Here is a 25,521-nt window from a genome sequence, read left to right as displayed (position 1 = left end):
AGAAAATAGCTACCCCCGCGCCGAACTGAATGACGGCACTCGCGCGAAACAGTTTTCTTGAACTCGAAGATGATGATGATGGGTTTCTTAAAATGCAAAATAAATCCGACGAACGTGAGCCAGATTTTGTAAATAAAATTAAATGAAGTTGAGAAAAGATTTTTCGTTGAATAAATACTGGACTCAAGGAATGATTTGAATAAACGTGTGTTCCTTTAGGAAGAATTCTATCTTATAAATCATTGATCCAAAATAAACTCAATTAGGTCACGGTTCATCAAATATTGATACATGTACAAAAAGTCATGCATTTTTATGATACGCTAAAGTTGATTAATCTAGTAAACAACAAAAAAACACTACTAAATTGTAAATCGTTTTATATTTTATAACTCGTACCGTAAACAAACGTGTTTAGGTCGACGATCATTTACTTTGTGGGAAATAAAACTAATCACTTGATTAGAGGTAAGGATGGCAAATACAATTCCAATAGGAGGATCGAGCACAAGGGAATGATAAGTCACCTGTATTCTATTGTTTGCAAGAAAAAAGCATAACATTTTTCAAATGCCACAACTTATAATTAATTCCAGTAAATTTCTAGATTGGATAAGTAACAACAAATAGTGATGCGAATATTTAAAAAAAACAGTGAGATTTTAATAAAAAACAATAATTTCAACAACTGAGTACAATACCAGACATCTTTGTATCGGTCTTAACTTTGTATTTTGTAGAAAGAAAAATACCCTCCATATGTTATGGATCAATCATAACAACGATCGTATTCATACACATACCCGTATAGCTCATTAACTTTAGACCAATTCTTTACAGTTTTCACATCCTCGATACAAAGATGCCAAGCGGCAAAGAAAAACCTCCCACCACCCCAGAGGCGCGATGTGCGCCAAAAGCTTAGCTCGCGTTTGACTTGGAGCGAGCGCAAGGACGAATCACACTCTCGTGGAAACTAGGGAAACCAGCACCAGGTGGTGGGTGGATGGTGTAAACGAATCCAATTAGCGGCATGTCGCCAATAATTAAGCTATTACGAGCGAGAACGAACATCATTATGGATTTACTTCCCGTGCTGGTTCGGGTGCAAGTGCGCTAATGTTCGCGCTAATTTTATTCTGCAAAGTGCGAAGCTCGGAAAAGTCCTCGCTTGCGTTCGTACTGTGATGGTGGACGGGGGTAGGGTAGGTTACTGCGAGCCGCGGCACTGTCTAATGATAATCGAATCCAATTGTTGGAAAAAGATTCTAATACATTTTGATGGATGCGATGCCGCAACGTAATAGAGATGGTGCGATATGAGAGTTAAAAGAAAGAATGAATAAATGAAACTGATACATTAAACTCAGTCAAATAGAGTGAAGAAATTTCATATATTTCATGATCTTTCTAACATCTTTTCTCGGTAGCGGAAAAGGATAACAAGAAATAAGAAATCACAAAGAGAACATAAAAATATGTTCTCTATTTTACAGAGTCATCTGTATCACGTACGAATTACGGTTCTGAAATAGACTTTATAAAATATATATAAAATATTCATGAACTTTAAACTGAATAGCATACCTCCAGTTGGCCTTATATTTTCATGCTTTCAACACCACAACAATTAGCCAGTTTTACTGTGACGAATCGTGCCGTCAAATTGCGTTATGAATTTTTCCTACACTAAACACACAAAACTAACCCCGACCGATCACCACCATCGAGGCCAATAGTTTCCACTTATCGATCCCGTTTCGGTGCGCTTTGGGGTGCCTAACACGTACTTATCGGACGGTGCCAAAAACGTGATGCAAAACGTGGGTGAAATGGTCACGACACGCCATCGCCATCGCCATCATCAACATCCGTGGTACTGCAACGGCACGTGATGGGTTGCAAGTGGTTTAGAACGAAGCGAAAAAGCGACAATAACCAGCAAAGAACCTAGAAACGGGCATTCTTTGTCGGTCAGTGTGCAACAATGTTTTGCACAAAACGAGCAATATAAGGCCCACCCGCGGGGTTAGTTTGAAGTACAATTTATTTGATGCAAAGGTTCCATGATTTTCCGTTAGCGTTTTGCCTGCCTTAACTATAAAACGTATAGAAAAAAACACGTATAGTAACAAGAGTAACAAAAACGGAATTTGTACGCCACATTGTAACATTTTACGAAATTTGTTTTTATAAGTTCCAGTTTCTAACTGGAACCCATTTAATCATAAAATGGTGTATTTTTTACCAACCATTCACACATAATTCATCCATTCTATTCCCTTTTCTGGACGCATTAAATCAATTCAATCAAATGGGACACCTTGCGGTATATTTGTAAGAATTTATGATCCTACACTAGATAACGCATGCCCCGTCTAGATTACGGCCTCGGTTCATTCGAACTCAATTTTGGCAGATCGTAAAAAGCTTAATTTTTCATCCACCTCGAAGCTTCCCTTCGCTAGAGGGACGAAATGAAAAAAACATTACTCTCTCCGTGAACAGCAGCCATTGAACCTTTTATTGGATTTTTGTAGCTTCTCGAGCTACTCGAGTGGTGAAAGTTACATTGTAGGGCTGTAGGAAGGGTTTTAGGTAGCTTATAAAAAGCGCAATCCATCCCATCTCGGTCCGTAGACCACCGAAATGAATCTAACCCTAGCATAAATGATGATGTTCCGAGATGAGTAACGGCCGAGCGATGCGCACTTCCGTTAACCGGGTAACATATCGTTTTCTAAGCGCCGCCCTCCGGAAAAGTGTAGTGAGAAGGAGGGCAAATACAATTTAGTAAGCGTCCTTAATGTTGAGTCAAAGTCCACTTGAGGTAGAAATTGTTATTTTTTCTGACAGCAGACGATTTCCTTGGGATAGGAAGGAAACTGGATAACGATTTCAAATTTTCCACTCTAATCCACGAGAGCTGGCCTCGACATGCGGATTAACCGGGGTTGTTTTTTGCATGGCGTTGGCACGAACATTTGCCTGCCGGCGTTACCTGGAAACAGTTGATATATTTTTCCACTTTGAACAGGTTGCTGCTGTACAGAATAGGATACAAGAATAGCTCCGGACGGTTGTAGTATTTTGATAAAAACATGTACAACGCTGTTCGATTTTTTATTCTTTCACCTTTGCTTTTTACAGTGGATTTTCTGATGTGTAGGAGTGTATTTCAAGCTTTCAGAGTGAACAGCGTACATGTTTAAAAGGACAAAAGTACTTGAGTAGACGCAAGCAAAACTGAAACAAATCTAAGGTAGATTCCATTTTTTCTATTACCAACCAGTTGCGATGATGCATTGAACCATTTGGTCCTCTCCTGAGATTTTGTGTAAAACTTTTAATTCATCCCACGGTTATGCTCAATAGTACAGTCAAATGTACAAAACGAAACAAAAAAAAAGAAATTCCACAGCGAAGAGAACAGGAATTGTACAAAAGAAACATTAACCCAGCTTCGCTTAAATTTAACGCAAGGATAAAGTGGATGGTGGAAAAACATTTACATTGATGATGGAATTCATGTGATTACAAATTTCCATAAAATATGCATGTCTACCGGTGGAAAGCGGAGACGTTTAATTCATGGCCAGCATCCGTCCGGGTCTACGACCAGCGAGATTAGAATGACGAGGGATCTTCCACCCCGAGTGCAATACGAACACTCGCGCAAGCCTCATTACCATTTGTGGAAAGGACAGATGTATTGTAGCTAATGTCGTTACAGTCGGCAAGTCAACCAATACTTGCTGCAACTGAAGGGGTGGGGTTTTTATTGTGGATGAACTCCACCGAGTGGAGAAAAGTTTTCCCCGAGGGCGCAGGGTGATCTTTAACAGTGAAAAATATTCGATTCCCAGAGGAAATGAACGACTGAATAAATTAATTCAATGAAGCTCAAATACAAAACTACCACCTGTCAGCTTGCAGTCAGTCGATCCGTTCAATCATGTTTCCTTTCAACCCTAAGTTTTGTAAAGTGCGTTCGATTTCATCCATAATTTTGGACATATTTAACTAAAGAGCACCATGAGTATGCAATACTGTAGGGGAATGCGAAGAAGAGAGGGTAAAGAGCTACCCAATCTCCTGGCCTGCCACCTGTCACGTGTCTATCCGATCTGTCCGGGGCCTGGAACAAGGAGACGCACGAAAGGGATTACCAAGGGGCGAGGAATCCTAAACCCGCGCAAAGGTTCAGACCGGTGGAAAATTTATGCTACCACGAGTGATGAGACCGAGACCGTCATCTGCAAACATTGGCTCACGTGGGATGTACCAAAAAAACAAACAAGACGACAAGGCAATGACGCATGTAGCGGATAACACTATCCGACACGCTTTTTCTAATCGACCAAAAACTGTCATAACTTTCAAATTCGAAACCCTCTTTCCACGCACCGCCGTAACCCGCCAACGAACGGTGGACCTAGGATGAATATAAATTAATTTAATTTCTCCTCGGCGGCAAAGGAAGAGGGTTGCCATTTGGCGAAGGGGTGTGGGAGGGTTTTACTTAAAGATTAGAAAGGGTAACATTCATGAGAATGGTTATTCCGCTTGACGAAATATTTGATTACTAAATAAATGTGCCAGATGTTGTTCACATCTGTAACGGCGATCAAATGGAGATAAGGAGTAGATACCATAAAGTACTTATCCTAGATGCAGACGATTCGATTTCCTAGATACTATATGTAATTCGATTGATTACCTGTAAAGAAACGAATAAAAAAATTAAGAATTAGTTTAAAATTATATAGAATTTGCAAAAACCTATCTATTTGTAATGAAGTTTAAGAATGTTGTAATGATGAATGATAAATATAAGATGATTTTTTTTCGATTCATTACCATGACTAGCCGGTATCTCCAATATAAAGAGAGTGTTATGTGTAAAATCTTCATCTGCTGCTGAACATGTGCTGCTTATCTTTTTATTCTTATTTGGTACAATGATTTAATTACCTGCCTCGAGCCAGGGTAAAGTCTGTTAGATAGCTTATTTTAGGGCTTACGAGAATAAACTTCTTCATATTCCAAAGGATAAATGTGCCATACTGCCATATTTGATCCAAGAAGCAATATTCAATTACCAACCGAAGCTAAACTAATAAACCATACTGAACCACCATCTCCAGCATCTGCAAACAACTAACCACTAACGAGAATCGATAGTTCGATCAATGAAGTGGTCAAATCCTGAAAGGATCCGATAATGAACTATGTCACTTTCCACACCACAAAATAGTGGCATCAACACTGGCAGTTGCTTTTGATGCTGGAATAAACAGAATTTGTACAGGATTCAGGCCCTGAAACGGAACTCTAAGACAGGCAATCTGAAACCGTATAGAATGAACGGAGTGCTTTTAAGTAGAAACTATGCTACAACTGAATGTTCACGGAGTGGAAAATTTCAAACACAAAGTAGAGTAAAAAAAAAATTGAAACCATAAAGTTAATTGTGACAGTAAAGTAGATACTGTTTGCTCAAAAACTTACTTACTTTACGAACTATGTGACAATGTTATTTTACTTTTCATAACCAGTGTGAGTTAATTAGTTGGGAGTGAAAAAATGCCCCAGTTTTAGGTGAACTCTATTTATAGCGTCTTCTAACCCTTGCGAACTACTCTCAAAACGATGGCAATGTTTGCTACCCTAATCGCGAGCAAATGTAAAAACTTCCTGTAGTGCTTTGATGTTAGTTTTTCACGCGACTTGTCTGTTTTTTACACGATCCCCCTGGTACACGGAACTAAAGTAAGCTGTCCATTCGCGTTAGTCTCGTTCCTATCGGGTTTCCCAAGGGAGCTTGCTCTCCCCGCCGGTCATAAAAAGGGCATCCAGCTTTCGTTCCGTAGCGTTCCGTAGAGTTGGAAAGCAACACGGATACGTTCCCCGGTTCCCGGGCAAAGTGTGAATGACGACAACAACGGGACAGCATCATAATTGCGAAAACGATGTGCAGACTGCAGTGTCCTACATTTGAGTGGATATGCAACACAGCTGTGTTCAAATGAACCCAAATTTTGTTCCATTCGCTCTCCGAGGACAAGCGTTATTGCTCCTGACAGGGCGAACACAGTGGGCAAAAGGGAAAAGCGGGCAGCTTCTCGGAAGAGTTTAGAGTATGTTTTGACTAAAAACTGGGAAAAGGGTCACTGTTTTCCTGATGCGTAGTTTTTGAATCACATCCCATGGTGGAGTATGTTTGGAAAAATCAAATCAAGTTAAAAAATATAAAACGATCCTCGTGAACATTCAACACAAAACAAATATTTATCTCCCATCTAAAACATAGGTCAATCTGAAACCGAGAGGGAAAGCGGAAAATAAACTTTATGGTTTAGCACGATGCACTAAAATCCTCCAAAGGTCTTCCATTCGACCTGTGTGCGTTAGTATTTTAACAATTCCCTCCGTTTCCACAAATTCACTGACAAGCGAAGAGGCCAAATGGCTAATGAAAATATCTCCGCCCGTGACAGTTCGGTCTGTTCAACGAAAACAAACTTCTCGCCGGAAAATGTCGCCAGTGGCCCACACCTTTTCCTGCCTGCGCACTGTCAAAACCATTTATCCTTCGACCGGCGGAGGCGTAACAAAAACCGACCGATTGACGGTGACATTCCGGTGCGTTAAAAAATCTAGATAGAGCGGGGTTGAATTTATGTCAGAGTACCGAATTCCGAAATCCGATGCACCAGAGTCGAGGCGGTGAAAAGTTGTTTGTTGTATTTTTTTTCCCTCGGAGTTCCAAACGCATCCAGACTAGATTGGAAACCCACTTGAAACAAAACAGAAATACCACTAGGAATGTCCCGATGGGTTAATCAAAATACCAGGAAAAAATTTAGTGAGTGAGATTTGCTTTTATTTTTATTTTTTGCAAGATGAGTTTAACTCTAAATTTTTTATATAAACCTCTTCTAACGAAGCCAGTTCCAATGGTAAAAACATAATAAATTTAAATGACCAAAAACTGTAAACCATTTTTGAATAAAAATGTAGTAAAACAGAAGTAGAAATACTGTGTTGGTCAGGCATATTGACAGTTTAACACCGAGTACGGGGAAGGATAGGTCTGTGGCATAAACAAAATAATTATTAATTGACTTGTTAACACACTCCTAACTCACACCCCGTTCTCCGGATGTCTACGGATTCCTGAAGGATCCGCTCCAATTACAACCGCCTCACTTCTGCTCCGGTTAGCACCCAAAAGTTGAAGTACATGTACCGGCCTCCAATCTCTTGTTCCCTCCTTTCGACTGACGGAACCTATCCTTGCATTTTCCATCGTACCGAGCGAGAACGGCCCATTGGCATCTGTTTGTTTTTTGTTTTTTTTTAGGGTTGGCCGGAACAAAGCAAAGCACTGGACCGGAAAACCGTTTAGCCCAACTCGGCTGACTTTGGACCGGCCTTATCACCCAGCGGAAGGCGGATAGCCCGCTTTTGAGGGCTCAGCATCGTTCCACAGCATCTGAACCGGGCACTTCTTTTCGGACCCACGCTGATGGCCGAGTAGATAGCTGTTTGTTTTTTACCGTCCATATTAGATTATGGCATCCACCGAGCGAACGGAAAAGGGAGAAACCCTGTTGTTCGCTGGACTTTGCCTAGTGAGTTCTTTGTTGGCTTTATCCCGGGTTAAAATAACTTGGATTGAGTGTGTGTGTGGATTGTATGAAACTTTACCTTTGAGTTGTTCGTTGTGATTCACAACGGGGAATGGTGAAAGAAAAATCAATCTTCCCTCGAGCACACAAGTTTTAACGTTTTTCCAGCAGTGCTGAACAATTTACAAAGGCCAATTTAGTCCGTCAAGCTTTCAGCTACAGCCTGGATGAGTTTTATTGACGATGAAAGCCAGTTTTAAACATGGTTAGTTGTGACGATAACTTCATTACACTGACATGGAGTAAGAAAGACAATCATGTGGCCAAGAGTAAAGCAATTCAACATGAAATAATTGTTGATCAATATAGGCAAAGTTCACATTCTCTATTTTAAACTTCACAAAATGTGCATTCGCGCAATATAATTACTTAGATATTGATCGGAACAACGATAGCATGCACCTTTAAGCGATATCTAAAGTGTTTGCGCAATTCGACCAGTCCTGGCAACTCTAAATAATTTCCCATGTTTGCTAGTCCGCTTGAACAAATAGGCTGATAATAGAAACATCCAATACCAATCAAACAGCACTCGCACTGCGGTCAACCGCACGGACCATTTAGCACGAAATTGACGGGAGTGTCGGGCGCTAATCACTGCCTACACAACAACCATCGGATGCTGCCAACAGCAACAACTGCGAAACGCATTCGGAAGTCACTGTCAACATCCCAAGGCAATTACAAATTCCGACACACATTTAGCTCATGGGGATCGATGGGATTATACCGATAGAGTTTATCTGATCCTTAGTCAGGTAAATAAAAATCGGTACAGGAGAGCTGAAAACAAAATATCCATCATCTTTTGAGTGCGTTAGTCATGCGTACAATTTTAATCGAACTAAACAGAATATGAAACTAGCAGCAATCTTTTCAGGAATCGATGCGCTCCATAAACTTGATAATCGATTTTGGATCTGCTCGAAACCGTTCATGGTCTATTGAGCCTAGGTTGGGCACAATGTAGCTTGAGCGTACCACAATGTTTATTTCGTCTACAATGTGTGTGACGATTTTTTGCAGTAATTTTGCGAAAATATTTCTCGTATTAGCGTAAAAATGTTAACAAAAACATTGGCAGCACTGGAAAGGTTCATGTATTAGGTATCAAAAAACAAGAAATAATAATCAGGAAGCGTAAAACGTGACGATGTCAAAACAAGAGTGCAATCAGTCAATTACCGTAATTTTATTTCGCGGAGCTAAGTATAAAGGAGTATTTTTAACCGGTGTACGTGTCGAAAAGATCAGTACACAGGGTATTTAAATGGGTAGATCAAACATAAATTTGCCGAGTGTCCCCTTAAACTTAAAAAGAATGGTCAAGCTGGTCTGGGACCCTGTTTAGCCCATCAAGACATCGTTAACCACCGGTAAGATATTTTTGAACTTTATCTATGAATTAGTGAATTAGTGAATTGAACATCGATTTGTTTTGCTTTTTTATAGATGCAGATAACGGCATTTAGACTGAAAATTTTCTACTTATTTCATTTCTACTCAAACATTTATCGATCTTATAAAATTATTTATTTTAATTATGTGTCTAATTAGACAAAAGGATGGTGGGAAAAGGTTTGGGGGTCCGCGACAGCCGAGCGGTAGCGCCGGTTAGAAAATCGGCCCATGAGCGCCGGGGCTCCCCACCTCGACGACGTGGGTTCGAATCCCAACCGAGACCGGACCCTCCCATGTACGAGAGGACTGACTATCCACGTACAACAGGGAAACAAATCTCGTAAGCCCTTAACGGGCAGGCATGACTTTAAGAGGTCGCTACGCCAAGAAGAAGAAGAATTAGGCAAAAGGATGGTGGCCACCTGAATGCTCTCTAAGATCAACATTGTTACGTTTACTTATTGTTTTGTTACGTTTACTCTGGTTACTTTTCTGTGATTTCTATTACTGTTGATAAGACTAGAAATGATTATCAAGTTTACTTTAATTTAACATTTTTTACTACCATTAAACGAAGTAAACACCTTGTAAAAATGTTTTTCGAAGCCTTCACCTGACCAATTACTGGTCATTACTTGTTAGATACTACAAGTCCCTACTTCATTACTATCATCATCATCATTGTGGTCATTCTAGTGAAATGATTAATGTGCAAAAAACACTTCCAGCAGAACTATTCCAGTCTTTAAGGAGCTGAGATTTTCCTCCACAGGATGGATGTGATGGCTTACGGAAAAGTTTGCTTCCTACTGTCTACCACCGTCGTGGAAACTTTCGTTGTTTCACCTTTGTTGGCAAAACTAAATGAAGACAAATGGCCAAAAGTTTCCTTTTGTCACGCGATGTTTGCGAGGTATAACGGCACGTGATATTCCTCCTCATTTTTTTGCTGTCGATCGACTTGACGGTAAGTGTATGGGTAAGAATGGTGGTCTGTTTGGATTTGCATTTCGTGACCAACTGCTCAGGATCATCGAACGTGAGGCATAAATATAATTTCCTCGCATAAGAAAACCACCTACAGACGTCAGTGGCTATCACGTGGAACAGATATGTTGATGCAACTGATTTGGTCCGATAATTTGTGATAACTTTGACACGTTCTTGTATGATGCAAGTGTAAGGAATAAGCCAAGATAGAGTAATAAACAATAAATAAATTTATTTTACTACGTTCTTACAAAATAGCCACGTGTTGACATGACAAGCTGTACGTACTCCCAAGCCATGCTCATGACCATTACGGTAGACAAATGCTAAGTAATTACTGTTTTTCTGGGTTTTCCCCGTCCAGTGGCAAGGAACGGATCGGTGTGCGTGTGCGTAAATTGTTCACCGACAAAAATAAACCGCCCGTTAATTTCTTCCCATCGGAAAATTAGCGCGACCAACGCTCGGTGGACACAGTGCGGCCTATAAATACTGAGCCGCGCGCCAGCTTCCCCGGCAGAACGCGCCAACCGGGAGCTGGCAGAACATTCCTTTGGAGAAACCGTCTCTCACCAGGTCGATTCGGAGTGCGTTAAAAAATGTCACTTTTAGAAAAGTTGGACCGACAAAAATACAGAGGAATTCGTACTGTTTTCCATCGTCTAGGCTGCCCAAAGGGAAAAGCCGATATCAATGTTCCCTTTCTCGTCGACCATTTGCATTTCGGAAGCTGGTTCTCACGGTAGAGATAATTATATCGTGGTTGAATAGCAAAAAAACAAATCGTACTCAGTAAAAACTAAAAAAACAAAATACAATCCCACCGGAACAGTCGGAACCGAATCAAAAACTTCACCCAAAGGGCGCTAACGACGAAAGATTTCCGCCCCGTTCGGCATCAATGTGGTCGCACATTAGGCGTGAAAATGTCTCGGGGTTGCGGTTGACGTTTATTGGTACACCGGGGTGTGGGGTGGGCGTGCGGTGTTTGCGCGGTCAGGAAAATGGTTCCCATTCCGTGCAGTTAATGATGCGTGAACGGAGACATCCTATCGGTACAGAGGGCAGGCCAAAAACTCATTGCAACGAAGGGAAACATTTCTGGAAGATGATGCATTTCTATCGCACAATGATATTTTGTTAAAAACCGTTCACTATTAATTACGCTAGCTGATATGGTGAGGAACTTCATTTTGCAGCTTTATGTAAAACTTAACAGAAACAACAGTTCAACAAAAATATAGACATGGTGATACTCTGCATGTAAATTAGCAGCAAATGTCATCTTTGCGTAATGCAACACTCGTTCAGAAAACAGGTACAAATGCATCGGGAGTTTGTGGCGCGGTTACAGTGTCGCCTTTGACATTTGGCATGCAAATTAGTCTGGATTAATTACGTATTCCATCAGAGGGTAAAATAAAACGATAATTGATGCTGAGTGAAATTGATTATGATCCTTTATTATTTGCCAATCATTTTGCATACGCAAAGCATACACACTTAAGAGTAGAGGACTCAGCGAATCAGAGATTGAATTAAAACTTTCAATTCAAATTTTATCATTGCTGCTTGCTGCTGGGTTTGTGGAAAGGTGCATTTATCGATGAAGTGGTTGCAACCGGCTGCTGAGTAAGCCTTAATCCGCTGCTCCGTGGTACTGAATTTTTCATTTCAATAAATCTTTTCACCGGAACCTTACGACACGAATGGCTGGAGTGCCACTTAGTGTGTGCTTAGAGTAAATCATGCGGTCAGTTCGATTTGATTAATTCGTTCTTTGATCCAAAAGATATGGATGTCGGTGGTGAAGAACATTCTGCTCCACGTGGCACTTTTGATTCCGTAAGGCACAGACTAAGGCTGGGGGAATGAATCTCGCACGAGGCGGGCACAAATTTTCCGCCAAATGGATTAGATAGCGATCGGTGCATGCAAAACTGAATGCATTTTCTCATTCCGGTGCAGTTGGCAGCGGTTATGAGCACAGCGACGGGCAACACGGGTTGTCGTATCCGTCGTTTTAACCGCCTGTTCTGGTTCCGCAGCGAATGCAGCTGGATCGTTATGAGAATATTGCATTCCGTGCATTCGCGCTCAGTGTAGTTGGGGTGTGTTTTTTTGTTGTTCGTTATCAATTTTCCTCCCCATTCTGCCTCGAAATCCGAAAGAAGGAAATGTAGGGTTTGGTTATCCGATGAAATGAAAGCACAAAAAGCATGAACCGGAAATGAACATACAAAAACGAGATTGGAGGGAAATAAAACCATTGAATGCGGCAGTACATCCCATCACGTTTGTTCGATAAAAAAGTTTTTAAAATTTCCAACCACGTGACGCATTCAAAGTTTGGCAATAGCCAACACGAATTTACTTCTTCCAAAAAATAACGAATCATACACAAATGGTCGGGTGTTTATCTAGAATGTTTGAGTAATTTTACTAGCAAATATCGCAAACTATTTGCTTTCCTAACGCTTTGTACCTATAGCGAACTTATAGCTCATAGCTTTGAGGTGAGTTTAGAAAATAAAACCTACCATGTAGTAACAACATCATTAAAAATGCTTCAATTTAAATTCCTCACAAATACATTGCATTTTCACGGAAGAACTTAAATTCCATATTAACAAACCTAAATATTATTGCCATGCATCTTGACAATACATTGTCGTGTAAAATAAATAACTAGTGAATTACGATCCTTGCTTTACTTTTCTCCTCTTTCGCTAAGGAAGTGGTAATTATTTGAGAAATTTCCGGTCCGGTCAAGTTCATCGCTCATCGGCAAACGGAATGCGGGTTTCTTTTGCGCGAGGTTGCACCAAACACGCAAGCAGCAAAGACGACAAGGAAGCGAGCAAGAAGGCTCTCAAGTTTCTGCAAACGACAGCGATCGGCCGATGCAATATAAGCACACGATCTTCACACTAGTGGAGCAATAAACTGTGCTGTTTGCATCAGATGATTTTAGAGGTTTACTTGACAGACATTTAAGTACAACATGAAAAAGTATCCAATTGTTTCTAAAGCACGGTAAATGTTTTTTTTAATTACACTAAACATCCGACGTATGAAAAATGAACGAGGGAAAACATAGTGAGGTAACAAAACGGACAATGAAGTCCATGACAACTGACCATGGCTTCAGCGAGACCGGTAACTGTCTGTGCCCTTTTTCTCCACCAGCCAAGCAAGAAAGGCAAGAAAGAAAAAAACAAAACGGATACCGTCTGTTGACGCTAGCGATCATCGGCGAGTGTAGAATTCCCGCTGAAACCAGAATCCGGATTCTCACATGACTCAAATGGCGAACGGGCGATTCATTCACTTTTGCAGTTTCTTTTGCGTGATCCGCGTTTCTTTGTCCGATGCGTTGTTTTTTACATATTCCCACAGGTCTTCGATATTTCTTGGGCCCTGCAAACCGGCTAGACGTGGACAATTGTGGCCGAAGGTATACCGGGTTTTTCTCGGGTCGTCTCCATTGCGCCTTAAGTAACTTGTGATACCGATAATTCTGAATCACATAAAATTACACAGAAATCAATGGTCCGCCACTACTAGCCCTTTTATCTTACAGAAAAAAATCTGCGCTTACATTTGCTCGGGGCGGTTTTCGTTTAAAAACGGTACCGGTAAATCGCTTTATCGAGGCCAAGGTTTCGATAAGCCGGAAGAAAACAGGCTGATCGGGGCGGATGTTGACATACCAACTTATCGCAGAAGGTGAGATAAGAAGGTGGGCGATTTTCACCTTCCCCTGGTGCTAAAATTCAGAACAAATACAGTGAAATCTAGATAAAGAAGTCTGGTACGAATAAAGAGGACTATTGTAGACGAAATCCAACGATAAGCGGTGAACGGTTAACTGGAACACAGAAGATAATCGACGGTTTTTGGAAGTAACTAACAAGTTGCCAAATTTGCAACAAATACAGCTACGCACAACAAATTGAAACCGTAAATCACGATTCAATCAACCGTAACACGCCAAGCGGACACCAGTTGTTGGTTCCGTGGTTTATACGATCGTCATGGACATTTGCGACGATGAGGAAAAAAAGATTGACATCTTTTAGAGGCCCGTCTGAACCTAGGACGGCCATCTGCAACCTTGACGACTACGCTGCGCGAATGTTTATGGACACAACATTTAAGCGGGTCCACCCACGGTTTGACAAATTCGGTTGAAACGGAAAAAAGGTACAAAATCTCTGGCTTCGTTAGATCCGATAAAAGCAACGTGAGCCAGTGTCTTGTCGGACTTGTACCAAATGTGGTTTTTACGTCTAAGAACGTTCTCTGGCAGTCGAAAGCTTATGTCGTGCCTTTGAAAATTAAATATCAAACTGAAAAATAAACCCAAAAATGAAAGTTTTTTTATAAGTTTACAAGCAAAATCACTCACCTTCTTTAGCACTCTTCATGTTGTTGGGTGGTACAGTGTTACCATTTCCGCTACCAATTCCGACAATTCCACCACCGCCACCTCCGCCGCCGCCACCGCCGACACCACCACCCACACTTCCGCCACCCATGCTGCCACTTAATCCCAGCACACCGCTCATCATCACGTTTCCGCCTACACTAGGAACACTGCCACTACCAGCACTACCGCCGGCCGTAGACTGACTTTTATCTACGTTGCAATACATTCTTGAATTTTGCTACCACTAACACCTTTGCCGGACACACTTCTACCCGATTTATTTATTTTTTGCTATTTTCTTCCCCGCCTTCCTTGAAATTATTATTCACTCTCAACTAAGGACACGATCGTCGCCAACTGAAGATGGGAAAGAATAACCGTAGAAGAATCACTACAGAAAGAAAAACAACCGGGATGGTGTGGAACGCGAATGAGTAGGCTGCGCTAGCACAAACGCATAAACACACAACACTTTGCGAGCCTCGAAATGCACCAAATTCCTACACTGGAAAATTCTTCCATCAGAACGAAAGATGACTCACGCTCACTCAGGCTGTGAACAACCTAGCACCGCCTGAAGGCTGAAGGATGAAGTGAAAACAGGACGAAAGGCTCATCGGGAGGAGCGGAATTCGTCCAATGGAGTTACAGAGAGAAAAAGAACAGGATACCGTGGCCAACAAAAACAACAGCAAGAACCAGCTTCCGACGGTCGACTGACTGACTGCCTGCTCACCGCTTCTTCTGGCCCGGTTGCACATTGGGAAAGGTTGCCTGCACGGATCTCGACCGTTTTTGTTTCCCTTTGCAGCAAAACAAAAACAGTATGCACCTGAATCGTTTAACCAACACCCTGCATAGCGCAGGGTTCGCCCGGATAGTGGCGAAGAAAAATCCTCCGAATCTTGTACCACTTTACCACCAGCACACGGGCAGCAGATCTAAAATCTGCTGGTTTCGTATTATTTTAACTTCTTTTCAGCGAAGGTTTGTTGGGTTTATCTTTCTCTCTTCGCTTTTTTGGAATGGCTCCTCCATCTCGCTCGCACTGCAGGCGCCCTCCAATGCTGTCATCTGCTCCACTTGGTAGCGGTGCACTTTGCTATTTCTTTTGCACTTCTCGCTCACACCCTCGGTCACTTCCAATGTCGGCCGGTCTTGCTCTGGCACCCGCTACAGCATGACATTCAAACCGAGCCAAAGCAAGCATAGCATCACTTCTCGCTGCTTTACTTTCGCAGCTTCTTACTGTCGCCAACGTCTTCGTCTTGAGCGGCTTCGTTTTCGCTGCTGGAACTTGTATGGCAACGGTTGACGCGGTGGGTATGCCCTCCGGTTCGTTCTCTTTTGCATTTGGTATGGCCACGCCAGAAACGACAGCAGCAGGGTCACACACGCCTCACCCGATGGTACACTCTTTTCCCTGTGCGATCTTCGTCGCGGTTCGAGGCTCCTTGCAGCGTTATTTGACACCTTACTGCGCGACCGAAAGATGCCCACCACTCTGCGTTCGTTACCTGTTCGATCACCTGACCCGCACCGGCAACGCCGCTATGCCTTCCCCCTCTCTTAAAGCAATTTGTCTCTTGGACGCTCGGTGAACCTTCACATCTGGCCGATGCAGTGCCGAAAATTACGTGCGGAACCCTCGCTTGTCCGTTCGCAGCGAATCGATGCTGGAGCAGCGCACGGAAACGGGCAAAAGTCGACCGAATCGTAGAGCTGGCAGTGTGCCCGCACGTTGGCCACGCGAAACCTTACAGCGCCATTCCGGTTCTTGCACCGGAGCCTCGACACACACGCACCAGTTGAAGTCAGTGGGTACGCGGATGCAGCAAAATACGCGATTCACGGTGCCATTTGGCACAGCCCACCAACTACACCGCTTGCTGCGTCTGCAGAAGAGTCGAAACTTGCCCCATCAGCTGCAACATCCGTTCCACTAGGCTACGATGCACCGACACCGACGGTTGGCTATATCTCTGCGTAACAATCTTGGATCTGCCACTCCAAGGATAATTGTTGTTATGTGGCCCGTACGGTCCGGTTCGAAGAAGTAGTACCCGTACTGTTTCAGGACAACAACGAGGGTGCTGCTAATTCCTCTGCTGTTTCACACCGCAGCACCAACGACAGAAATGTCATATCGACCGAAGCACGCAACTAGTGTTGGCAGAATCGGGATTCGGAAGATTTGAAGATTCGATCCCTAGAGGGATTCCAAAGATTCGAATCCCATTTGACGGATTCCAAAGATTCGAATCCCATCTGACAGATTCTAAAGATTTGAATCCCATTTGACGGTTTCTAACGATTTGATTCGATTAGGATTTGAATCAGATTTGATAGGTTTGGGACTCGATTTGATTCGATTCTGACTTGTTCCTAAACTGTTTGAATCGACTCACAATGATTTGAGTCGAATTAGTCACATAAATAGTCAATCTAGAGATTTCCTGACTAGTCGATCTAAAGAGAGAAAAATTTCTGGAACTGCCACAGTTAAATCCCCTGGACTATTTCCGTTCATACTGTAGGGTTATGGAGTTTTGTTGGGTTTCTCAAACTAGATTGAACCGGATAAACAAATTTCGTAAAATTCGTTCGTTAATATTCGTGGATTGCGGAGCAAATATTTACGACAAATTTATTGGGTAATTTAAAATAAGATACGAATTAGAGTGTTAAATCCATCGTGGGATTGCTGTCCCGGCTGGAACTATCCGCCGAGCTAAGCGTCTCCTGTGTTTCCTCCCTGATGACGCGCACAATATTAGGATCTTTCTTATCCTTCTCTTTGCTCTTGCCCCGTTCACGGTCCTTGTCCTTGTCCCGATCGCGGTCCTTATCCTTGTTGTGCTTATGCTTGTGCTTATGCTTATGCTTTTTCTTGTCCTTCTTTTTCTTTTTCTGTGCCAAAAACAAGGGAGAAACATTAAAATGTGCTTGCCACACACACAAAGCCTTCCGCTACTCACCTTGCTCCCGTCGGTTTTGGAACTGTTCGAATCAGCCAGTGCGGATGAATCTTGAAATGCGCTCGGCATGCTGCCAAACATACCCGGCTCGAAACCGGTGGGCCCCGTTCCCTGCATGCCTGCGGTGTTAATTCCCGGCAGCGAGATGGAATTGTCCGAGTAGAATTGTTCCGTCTTTAACTTCTTCAACGGTGGCTCCTTGTCCGCCGTGCCCGCTGGCGTCGGCGTATCCGGTTCGTCCAGATCGATAACTTCTTCCTTCACGCCACCCGTCTGCTTCGGTTCAGTTTCGACCACTTCCGTTTTGATGCTCGCCTCGACCGTTTCGATGATGAGCTGATTTTCGCGTGCCACACGTTCGTTTTCCGCATCCTCCTGAATCTTGCTTTCCGTCCGCCCAAACGGTGACTCCTCGCGGCTTCTCGGTATCATAACTTGCGTGTCACCGATTTCAATCATATCGAACGTTTCTTTCGGCACCGTCGGTGGCTCTGGGGTAGCGGAACGGTCCCGTTTCATTACCATGTAAGGACCGACCTCGATATCGTCCGTTGTGGACGAGTTGCGTCGATTCGGCCGATCGGAGGACGACGAACTGGAAACAAAGGTGGACGCAAGCTTTTGCGGGCGCAGTATGGACTCTAGCTCCTGATTAGCCAGACAGTGTGGCAGCCGGATACTGTACAGGGTGTAGTATAAATCAATCATATCGCACCGTAGACGAGTATCATGAGATAGCTTCGAACTGAAATTAAATAAAATCTTAGTTAAATATTTTTCCTTTGAAAACTATTTACCCTTGGCATACTTCATGTTATCCCAAATGCGCAATGCCAACTCCTCCCTATCCAACCGATGGCGGTTGGATTTATCGAACGGAAGTGCATCGATCAGATACCGTCCAAGCTGATGGCGCGCCATCGGATCCGGGTCGTTCTCCAGCAGTTCCATCAGATGCTGTAGATCCTCCCAACGGCCGTCGATTTTCACATAATCCACCAGACACTCCATCGCGGCCAGGCGCACATCGATGTACTGCCCGTATGCGGCATAGCTTCGGTAGATCTTTGGGTTCGTCGGTAGGTGGCCACACTTTTGCAGCTTTCGAATCACCTTGAGGCACGCGATCGACACGCTAAACTTGTACGATGGAAGATGCTTCTCCAGGTTCAGAATACGGGTGACCTCTTCGAGAACCAACCTAGTAGAACGAAAAAATATAATCAAATTAATTTCACTGGAACCGTGGACCAAGGCAGAAAGTCTGTATACTTCGCATCGGCAGACAAATTCTCGGACGATAGCGCCCTTCCCTGGTGGACGACGGAAATGACCGGTGTAATTGTGTTGCCCAGCGCTTCAACCAGCGCCGCCCGGTAGTAGTTGTCCGAGTAATGGTTCTTCGAGTTGTCGTTGTACTTAAACAGATCGAGCAGAAATCGTATCACCTCCGGCGGACAGATACCGTGTGCCGTCCGCAGCCCGGCCATCGCCACCGGGATCGTCTTCTGCAGGAAGTAGTGCTGGAAGTTGGTGAAATTATTCTGCCGAATGATGTGCGGCGCACTGAACGATCCGAACGACTTCTTGAAGATGGTTAGCATGGCCGGCGGGCCCTGCCAGGATGTAACCATTGCGTTGGCCACTTTCGTCAGGCAGAGGGCGGCCTGGCAGCGCACCTCGTAGAAGATGCGCTCGTTTTCGATCGTATCGGTAAGCGCGAGGCGCGTTTGGGCCGTGGCATATTTTTCCAGCGCCTTGATGGCTTCCAGCTGAGCCGTGACGTCACGCTCGTGGCGCAGTTGAAATTGCCACTGGAAATCGGGCTGCTCTATGTTAACCGAGCGAAGCAGCGTCATTTCGGGGTCCAGTCTGATCCAAAGAACTGGAGATTCTCTATAATGGAACCAATTTAAGCTTGTTAGCATTTCTTAAAAGGTTAACTAACTACTCATTTACTTACGCCATCGGCGACAGATCCATGTCCACCTCCTCTCCAGTGCATAGGGGAATTTTCTTCTTCTTGTTACGTCGACTCTTCGAGTGGCACGTTATGTCTGACTTCACAATAATGTTCTCAATCTGCAGCGTGTGCTTAAATGTGCCGTCCAGCTCTTGCAGTTGAATCAGCAGCGGCCCAACGTACTTACGGACGCCTCGCTGGTTGACGCAATCCTGACGGATCTCAAGCTCGATCGTATTACGCTTTGAGTTGAACACGGAGGTCATCGTAAACTTGGCGTGCCCTCCGGTGCGAACCCACTGGTCGATAAACACCGCCATATCCTTACCGGTCACGGTGAAGATGGCCTTCGTGAACACGTTGGTCGAGATGAGCAGATGGCCCCACAGACCACTGCTGATTTTCGTGCCCGCGGCGTTCGATGCCAGCGCGAGCTGTTTATTGAACACCTGCAGCAGCAGCTCCTGTCCAATCCGGTGCTCCAGCATGCGGATCACCAGGTGCGCCTTTTTGCGCATCATCTCGATGTACTTCGGCGACATGGTGTGAAGGTTTTTGATGGGAAAGTAGAACGGATTGTCATTATACGCCTTTTGCGGGGCGGCCGGGGAGTTGCTGATGCTCGATACGGCCGGCGGGGCCGGTGCCTGGCTGCAGTCGAGAATGATTCCACCGTACTTTTCCTCGTACCGGACCACCTCGTCCAGCTCATCCCGGATCCAGCTGCGGTACGCGTTGTTTCCGAAACACTTTTTCGAGTTCAACCCGCAAAGGTATTCGGCGATACCACGCGCCAACCACGCGTCTGACCACTTTTCCATCGTGATGAAGCAACCGAAGAACTGTTCTGCGATAGCCTTCGACATGACCTTTCGCGAATGGAACGTCTGGTCGATGATGGCGATGGAGTGCAGCAGGTGCGTCGAGAGTATGGTCATAGTGGCGTACGCATTGCACTCGTTGTCGATTTCGTCCACAAACACCTGTTTGTAGCAGGAGAACGGATAGCGGGTCGACAGGGCTTCCTCGTAGAACTCAAACACCTCGTGCAGGTATCGTACGATGTTCTTCAGCAGTGGCATCAGCTGGGGCAGGCAAAAGTGCGTCACCTCGTGCATGTGCGGATCGACGTAGATTTCGAACGGTCCAACGGCAAGCGCAATGTTGGGCGCACAGACCGGCACCGACACGGTGTAGTGGTATGTCTTACGCTGCAGATCCGGCGTCATGACCACCTCCACCAGCTCGCCACACGACACGGCCGTCATGCTCTTGTCCACGGTAAATTCCAGCTTCCAGGTGCACGGTTCCGCATAGCTATCGATGCAAGGAAACCACATGCGGGACGAATTCTCATGCCCGTACGTGAACATATGCGCCGCCCGTTCCTCCATTGTACCTTCGCCCTCCGGTATGACGAAGTGCACCCCACCGGGGGGGTCCTCCAGCGAGAACTCGATACCGATGCGCAAACCCCGGCCATCGCCGATCAGGTGCTTCGCTTCCGGTGGCACAACCACCGCAAGTTCGCCCTTGTTTTCGTCCGCATCCGTCTTGCGCGCCACATCCAGATGGCATTTGGAGAAAAATTCCAACGATTTGTTTTTCGTTTCCCCCTGACAGATGTCCTGGAACGGATCGAAGTAGTGTATGTCGGCCTCGTAGCTGTCGTTTAAGATTACGCGATAGATGCGACACTGGCGGCAGTTCAAGCGAATGACCGGTAGCCAATCGCTGGTTGGCACAATCGTCAGCTCAACGAAGCCGATGATGCTCTTGCGCTCAAAGTTGATGCCGGTCAGACTCAAAATTTGATGCGCTGTAAACAATGGAAAAACTCTATCAGACTTCTATTCATATCCGCGGGGGTGGCAGTTGATAAGGATACTTATAATTTAAACGGACGCTCGGTCACTTCTGTATTTTCTTTCTTCATTTTCTCAGCCGCAATAACACGCACAACACATCTTTCCAAACAAGTGACGCGATATTGATGTTGATGCTGATGAAAGCTGTCAGTTTTTTGTGAATGCTGGCAGCTTCACAAAACACAGTGCCGTATACCAAAGCAGGTGCACCATATGTTTGTTAGGATTTTGAAAGCCATTTGATCATAATATAGTAAATATGCCATTGGATGAAGATCGTAACCATACAATTCACATTATGTTTCAAATGATAGTAAGGTTTTAGTAGGAACGTCGATGCAAACGGCGATTATATTTTAATTACATAGTGCAAGGGGGCTTACATTTATCAAATAAACATCTTTTCATTTCTATTTTTCTAACGATGGTGAAAGGTTCCGCCCTAAAACGTTCTCTTTGTATACAAGCTTTTCAACATTCGTTGCATCCTTTAGTTTACTTTCATCAGTAATACGTTCAGCTCGCTTTTCCTGAATAGAACCTACAAGCGACATTGGTTGTTAATCATTTAATATAGAGTAAGTAATTTTTTGCTCGATCACACCATTTTGAATAATTTCATACTCACCACTGTACGGGGTATATTTATCCGAAAGAAGGCTTTCAATGTTGTAGCCAATTACACCAACTATTGTTGCCACTGGAAGCGTGATGTACGCCGCATTTGACCGGAAGAATTGCATAATCAGTGGCCACATGGTCGTTTCTGTAATACTCTTCAACAAAATGGGATGCTATTGATTCTGCGTACAAAGAGATTAGCTCGTTGGAAAAAAAACTGCACAAGTTTATCACAAATGACGAAATAAAACTTACCTTGAGAAGATTGTTTTCGGTCCGGGTTGCAATGCAATGTTTTGATTTTTTAACAGGATGCTGTCAGTCTGTTTTCAAATGACAATCAGCTGGTAGAACATAAATCGCGTTTACAGCATATGGTCAGTTGAAGCAAAGCTGAGGCAGTTTGTCTTTGCCCAGTATCTTTTACTATCGTAAATTTTATTTGATGCAAAACGTGTCGCTTTATGTACTGCCAAAAAGTATCTTGACCATGTGTTTCACTACACGGGTAACTATGAAACATTCAAACAAGACTCATAAACCAGTTCGTAAACATAAATGGGGCTGCAAAAAGTTGTGATTGAAAACAACTCGCAGTACGTACTTTTTGCGTCTCTTTGTTCGATATTATTCAATCGTGCTGATTTGGTCGTATTTGCGTTCTACAGTTCTACAACATTGCCTTCCCAGTTGCTGGGGGTAAGTGAGTACGAAGAACGTCGAAACGCAACCACCACAAAGCATATTATCCACAATAAAAAGGCCATGTTTGTACTTGCAGTCGTACGATGGATGTGTCCATCGACAATAGTAGCGTTGGCGGAGGTGCACCCAGTGGGGTTCAGTCGCTTCCGCCCGAGGTGTTGTACGCAATCTTCAAAAACCTGCGAATGCCCGATCTGGCCTCGGTGCGACAGACATGCCCGCAATGGTACGACATCGTTACCAACAATCGTTCGCTGATGAACCGTTTCGTGCTTTCGCTAAGGAGCACCCTGATATACGAAGGGTGCACCGAGTGTACAATGCTGATGAACACCCGCAGCACCTTTGAGAAGGTGTGCCTGAAGGCATGCGAAATCCGTTGGTCCCCGAGCCTGTGGTGGTCCGTGGGGAACCACGTGGTGGAACTAACGCTCAATGACTGTGTAGTGTACGACGTGGAAACCCTTATCAACATGATGCGCTGCACGCGGACCACCCTCCGGTCGCTGACGCTCAAATCGATCAAGTTTCTTACTTACAGCATCGACAAGGTGCCATTCGATTTCCGCATGGAGCGACTGCATTCGCTTACCTTCCGGTCGTCGTTCGTGTATGACGAGTTGTTTCGCGCCTTCAAACAGATCAGTCCCAACCTGAAGACACTCAAGCTAACGTTTTCCTCGTACGAGCACTGGGGCGAACAATTGGTTGACTTTGTGGCACATCACCGAACAACGCTCGAGGCGATCACACTGAGCTACACCAAGGTTAACAGCGCAATACTCCAGCAGATTGGGCGCATCGAGACGCTCCGGTTACGGAAGGTTTCCCTCAAGTCCTGCTACGAACTGAAGGAACGTGACATCCTGGAGCTGGCCCGAGCACAACCGTCCATCGTTCACCTCAACCTGGACAACATCTTTTCGGCGAACGAACAATTTCTCCGAGCCCTCAGTGCCTTCCTGCCACAAATGAAACGCATCAAGCTGCGCGTCGCCCGGATCATGAATCTGCACCTGTCCTTTTTGGCGCACCTTAAACAGCTCAACTATCTCAAAATTACCGACTCCACGCACGTCAAGGGTAACTTGGATCTGAGCGCGTACGAAAATCCCGCCCTGGAGAAGCTGTACGTTTCGGCGGCCACGTTTTCGCGCAACATCCTGCCGCGGTTTTTCGAGCGCTGCCCCAACATCCGTAGCCTTACGCTGTACCAGTGCACGTACGAGAACATTCACGATCTGCAGCTTGCATTTTCGCACCTGAAGGGCCTGGAGTACCTGAACCTCCAGCGTACGTTCGACATTGGCGACAGTTTCTTCAACCGTGACGTGTTCGACACCGTTGTGATGCCGTTCGAGCGGATACGCTTCTACCCGATCGCCAACCTGCGAAAGCTGTGCTACCTTAACCTCAGCCACTGTCGGGATCTGTCGGATCAGACGCTAATGGCGCTGAGTTTTCCGCTGCTGAAGAAGATCGACCTCCGAGGGCTACATATCACCGAGGCCGGCATCGAGTCGATGGTACGCGAGTGTCCCCTGCTCGAGTACGTCCTCGTCGACGCGTGCAAGCGCATCTGCGACAATGCCGTACTGTTTCTGTGTCGAGATCTGAAAGGATTAAGGCTTCTGAACCTGGAGGGCTGCAAAGCGATCACGGATCTATCCGTGGAACATATCATGCGTTACTGCCGGAGTTTGGTGTGGCTCAACGTTCTGAACTGTCCGCAACTGACGGTTGAGGCGAAAAAGCGTTTGAGCACGTTACGATCGTTACGATCACTACACGAGCATGTCGAGACGTGATTGCACAAAGACGGGGCGCACGCCCGACCGCCCCCTACCAACCCGCCGTTCGTGAGGCTCCCTGGAATGGCCCAGCGCCATTCGAAGTTTGGTGCAGACAACAATAATCGCATCGCCGATCGATGCAGACCCCTCTCCCTCCCCTCCCACGTTTCCCAACGTACTGAATGCTGTTTTAGAGTGATGACGACTATTTAAAAATACAAAAAGATGTAAAACGCATACGCTTGGCTGTTTCACCCCGTTTGGCTTGACTCTGTTTGGCGATTGTGAATATTAGCGTGAAACCCGGAACCGAAGTAGCAATCGTGACTAGATGAATTTAGCGTAAGACATATATTCATATATATATTTTTGTGGTTAACCGAATAAATTTTCTTAGAAGTGTTTGCGGGGAGGCGTTTTTTCCTTCGAGAAACGATAAACAATAAAATTCGTTCTTAATAAAAGTTGTGTTTCTCCATTCGAAAGGTTTTAACATTTCTCGCTCGAATCAGTCATATAATGTCCAGATTGATAATCCAACCATAAAAAAGAACCGAAAGGGTATTTCAGCCGCCTTGCATTCAAAGTTCTTCCAATGCTCCTAAGCAAATAAACAGGGTCCCAATGGTTATTTCACAGCTCGGTGATGATCGGAACGAGCGAGCATGTGAACAAATAGTAAATGGAGTTTAGTTTTGTCTGGGGAATGGGATGGCATTCTACACACTAATGAAAAGTAAACTCCATGATGGGCACGTAATTTGAATGCCAAAGCTGATGATAGCACTATAAACATTCTAGCTCCAAGATCAAGATTTATTTAAATTTGTACAAGATAAATTATCAAATATAACGCTATGCTATACGCTGTGATGTTCTGAATTCTTCCAACAAATCTTCAGTGTTACTTCAGAAACACCGTGAAATTTCGAGCGTTCGATCGCCTTTTTTCATAGCGATTATCATTCAACTGTTTCAATTTCCTATGCTAAATACAGCGTTCAGTTTCTTTAAATCATTTACTCTTGTTGTTTTGGTTAATATTGAGCGTAATTTGCACATTTGAAAAGATTCTT

At 44.3% G+C, this 25,521-nt stretch overlaps 4 protein-coding genes across 5 annotated transcripts in view; 1 reads left to right on the top strand and 3 right to left on the bottom strand.

Moving 5' to 3' along the window:
* Positions 1 to 14,869, bottom strand: part of LOC131294545 (cyclin-dependent kinase 14) — a 123,118-nt gene extending 108,249 nt beyond the window's left edge. The window contains exon 1 of the mRNA XM_058322627.1: positions 14,497 to 14,869. Coding sequence (XP_058178610.1) covers positions 14,497 to 14,743 — 247 coding nt within the window. The 5' untranslated portion in view covers positions 14,744 to 14,869. The remainder of the gene's footprint in view (positions 1 to 14,496) is intronic.
* A 2,266-nt stretch (positions 14,870 to 17,135) lies between these two features.
* Positions 17,136 to 21,394, bottom strand: LOC131293776 (transcription initiation factor TFIID subunit 2). 2 transcript variants are annotated; one of them, XM_058321843.1, is made up of 7 exons: positions 21,351 to 21,394; positions 19,459 to 21,279; positions 18,768 to 19,391; positions 18,304 to 18,696; positions 17,865 to 18,240; positions 17,496 to 17,831; positions 17,136 to 17,427 (listed from the first exon to the last, which is right to left on the bottom strand). In XM_058321843.1, the coding sequence occupies exons 1-7, from the start codon at positions 21,392 to 21,394 to the stop codon at positions 17,194 to 17,196; spliced, it is 3,828 nt and encodes a 1,275-aa protein (XP_058177826.1). In that variant the 3' UTR covers positions 17,136 to 17,193. The 2 variants fall into 2 exon arrangements, with proteins under 2 accessions (XP_058177826.1, XP_058177819.1); XM_058321836.1 differs by having other exon boundaries at positions 17,496 to 18,240.
* Positions 21,395 to 21,679: 285 nt separating this feature from the next.
* Positions 21,680 to 22,125, bottom strand: LOC131281705 (small integral membrane protein 12-A). The gene is made up of 2 exons (XM_058311053.1): positions 21,955 to 22,125; positions 21,680 to 21,867 (listed from the first exon to the last, which is right to left on the bottom strand). The coding sequence occupies exons 1-2, from the start codon at positions 22,082 to 22,084 to the stop codon at positions 21,737 to 21,739; spliced, it is 261 nt and encodes an 86-aa protein (XP_058167036.1). The 5' UTR covers positions 22,085 to 22,125; the 3' UTR covers positions 21,680 to 21,736.
* A 409-nt stretch (positions 22,126 to 22,534) lies between these two features.
* On the top strand, positions 22,535 to 24,900 carry LOC131294923 (F-box and leucine-rich repeat protein 13-like). The gene is made up of 2 exons (XM_058322978.1): positions 22,535 to 22,646; positions 22,729 to 24,900. The coding sequence occupies exon 2, from the start codon at positions 22,736 to 22,738 to the stop codon at positions 24,458 to 24,460; it is 1,725 nt and encodes a 574-aa protein (XP_058178961.1). The 5' UTR covers positions 22,535 to 22,646; positions 22,729 to 22,735; the 3' UTR covers positions 24,461 to 24,900.
* Positions 24,901 to 25,521: the final 621 nt, after the last annotated feature.

This window comes from Anopheles ziemanni, chromosome 2, assembly GCF_943734765.1.
Source record: "Anopheles ziemanni chromosome 2, idAnoZiCoDA_A2_x.2, whole genome shotgun sequence".
Taxonomy (NCBI): Eukaryota; Metazoa; Arthropoda; class Insecta; order Diptera; family Culicidae; genus Anopheles; species Anopheles ziemanni.
This window is presented reverse-complemented; position numbering and strand designations above follow the sequence as displayed.

What these genes read in the sequence shown, in the direction of transcription:
- LOC131293776 (XM_058321836.1), bottom strand. Translation starts at nt 21,394, where the DNA reads ATGAAGAAAGAAAATACAGAAGTGACCGAGCGTCCGTTTAAATT. An exon ending in ATGGATCTGTCGCCGATGGC is followed by an intron (nt 19,392 to 19,458) that starts GTAAGTAAATGA and finishes GTTCCATTATAG; the next exon opens with AGAATCTCCAGTTCTTTGGA. An exon ending in CCAAAACCGACGGGAGCAAG is followed by an intron (nt 17,428 to 17,495) that starts GTGAGTAGCGGA and finishes TTTTTGGCACAG; the next exon opens with AAAAAGAAAAAGAAGGACAA.
- LOC131281705 (XM_058311053.1), bottom strand. Translation starts at nt 22,084, where the DNA reads ATGTGGCCACTGATTATGCAATTCTTCCGGTCAAATGCGGCGTACATC. An exon ending in TAAATATACCCCGTACAGTG is followed by an intron (nt 21,868 to 21,954) that starts GTGAGTATGAAA and finishes TGTCGCTTGTAG; the next exon opens with GTTCTATTCAGGAAAAGCGA.
- LOC131294923 (XM_058322978.1), top strand. Translation starts at nt 22,736, where the DNA reads ATGGATGTGTCCATCGACAATAGTAGCGTTGGCGGAGGTGCACCCAGT.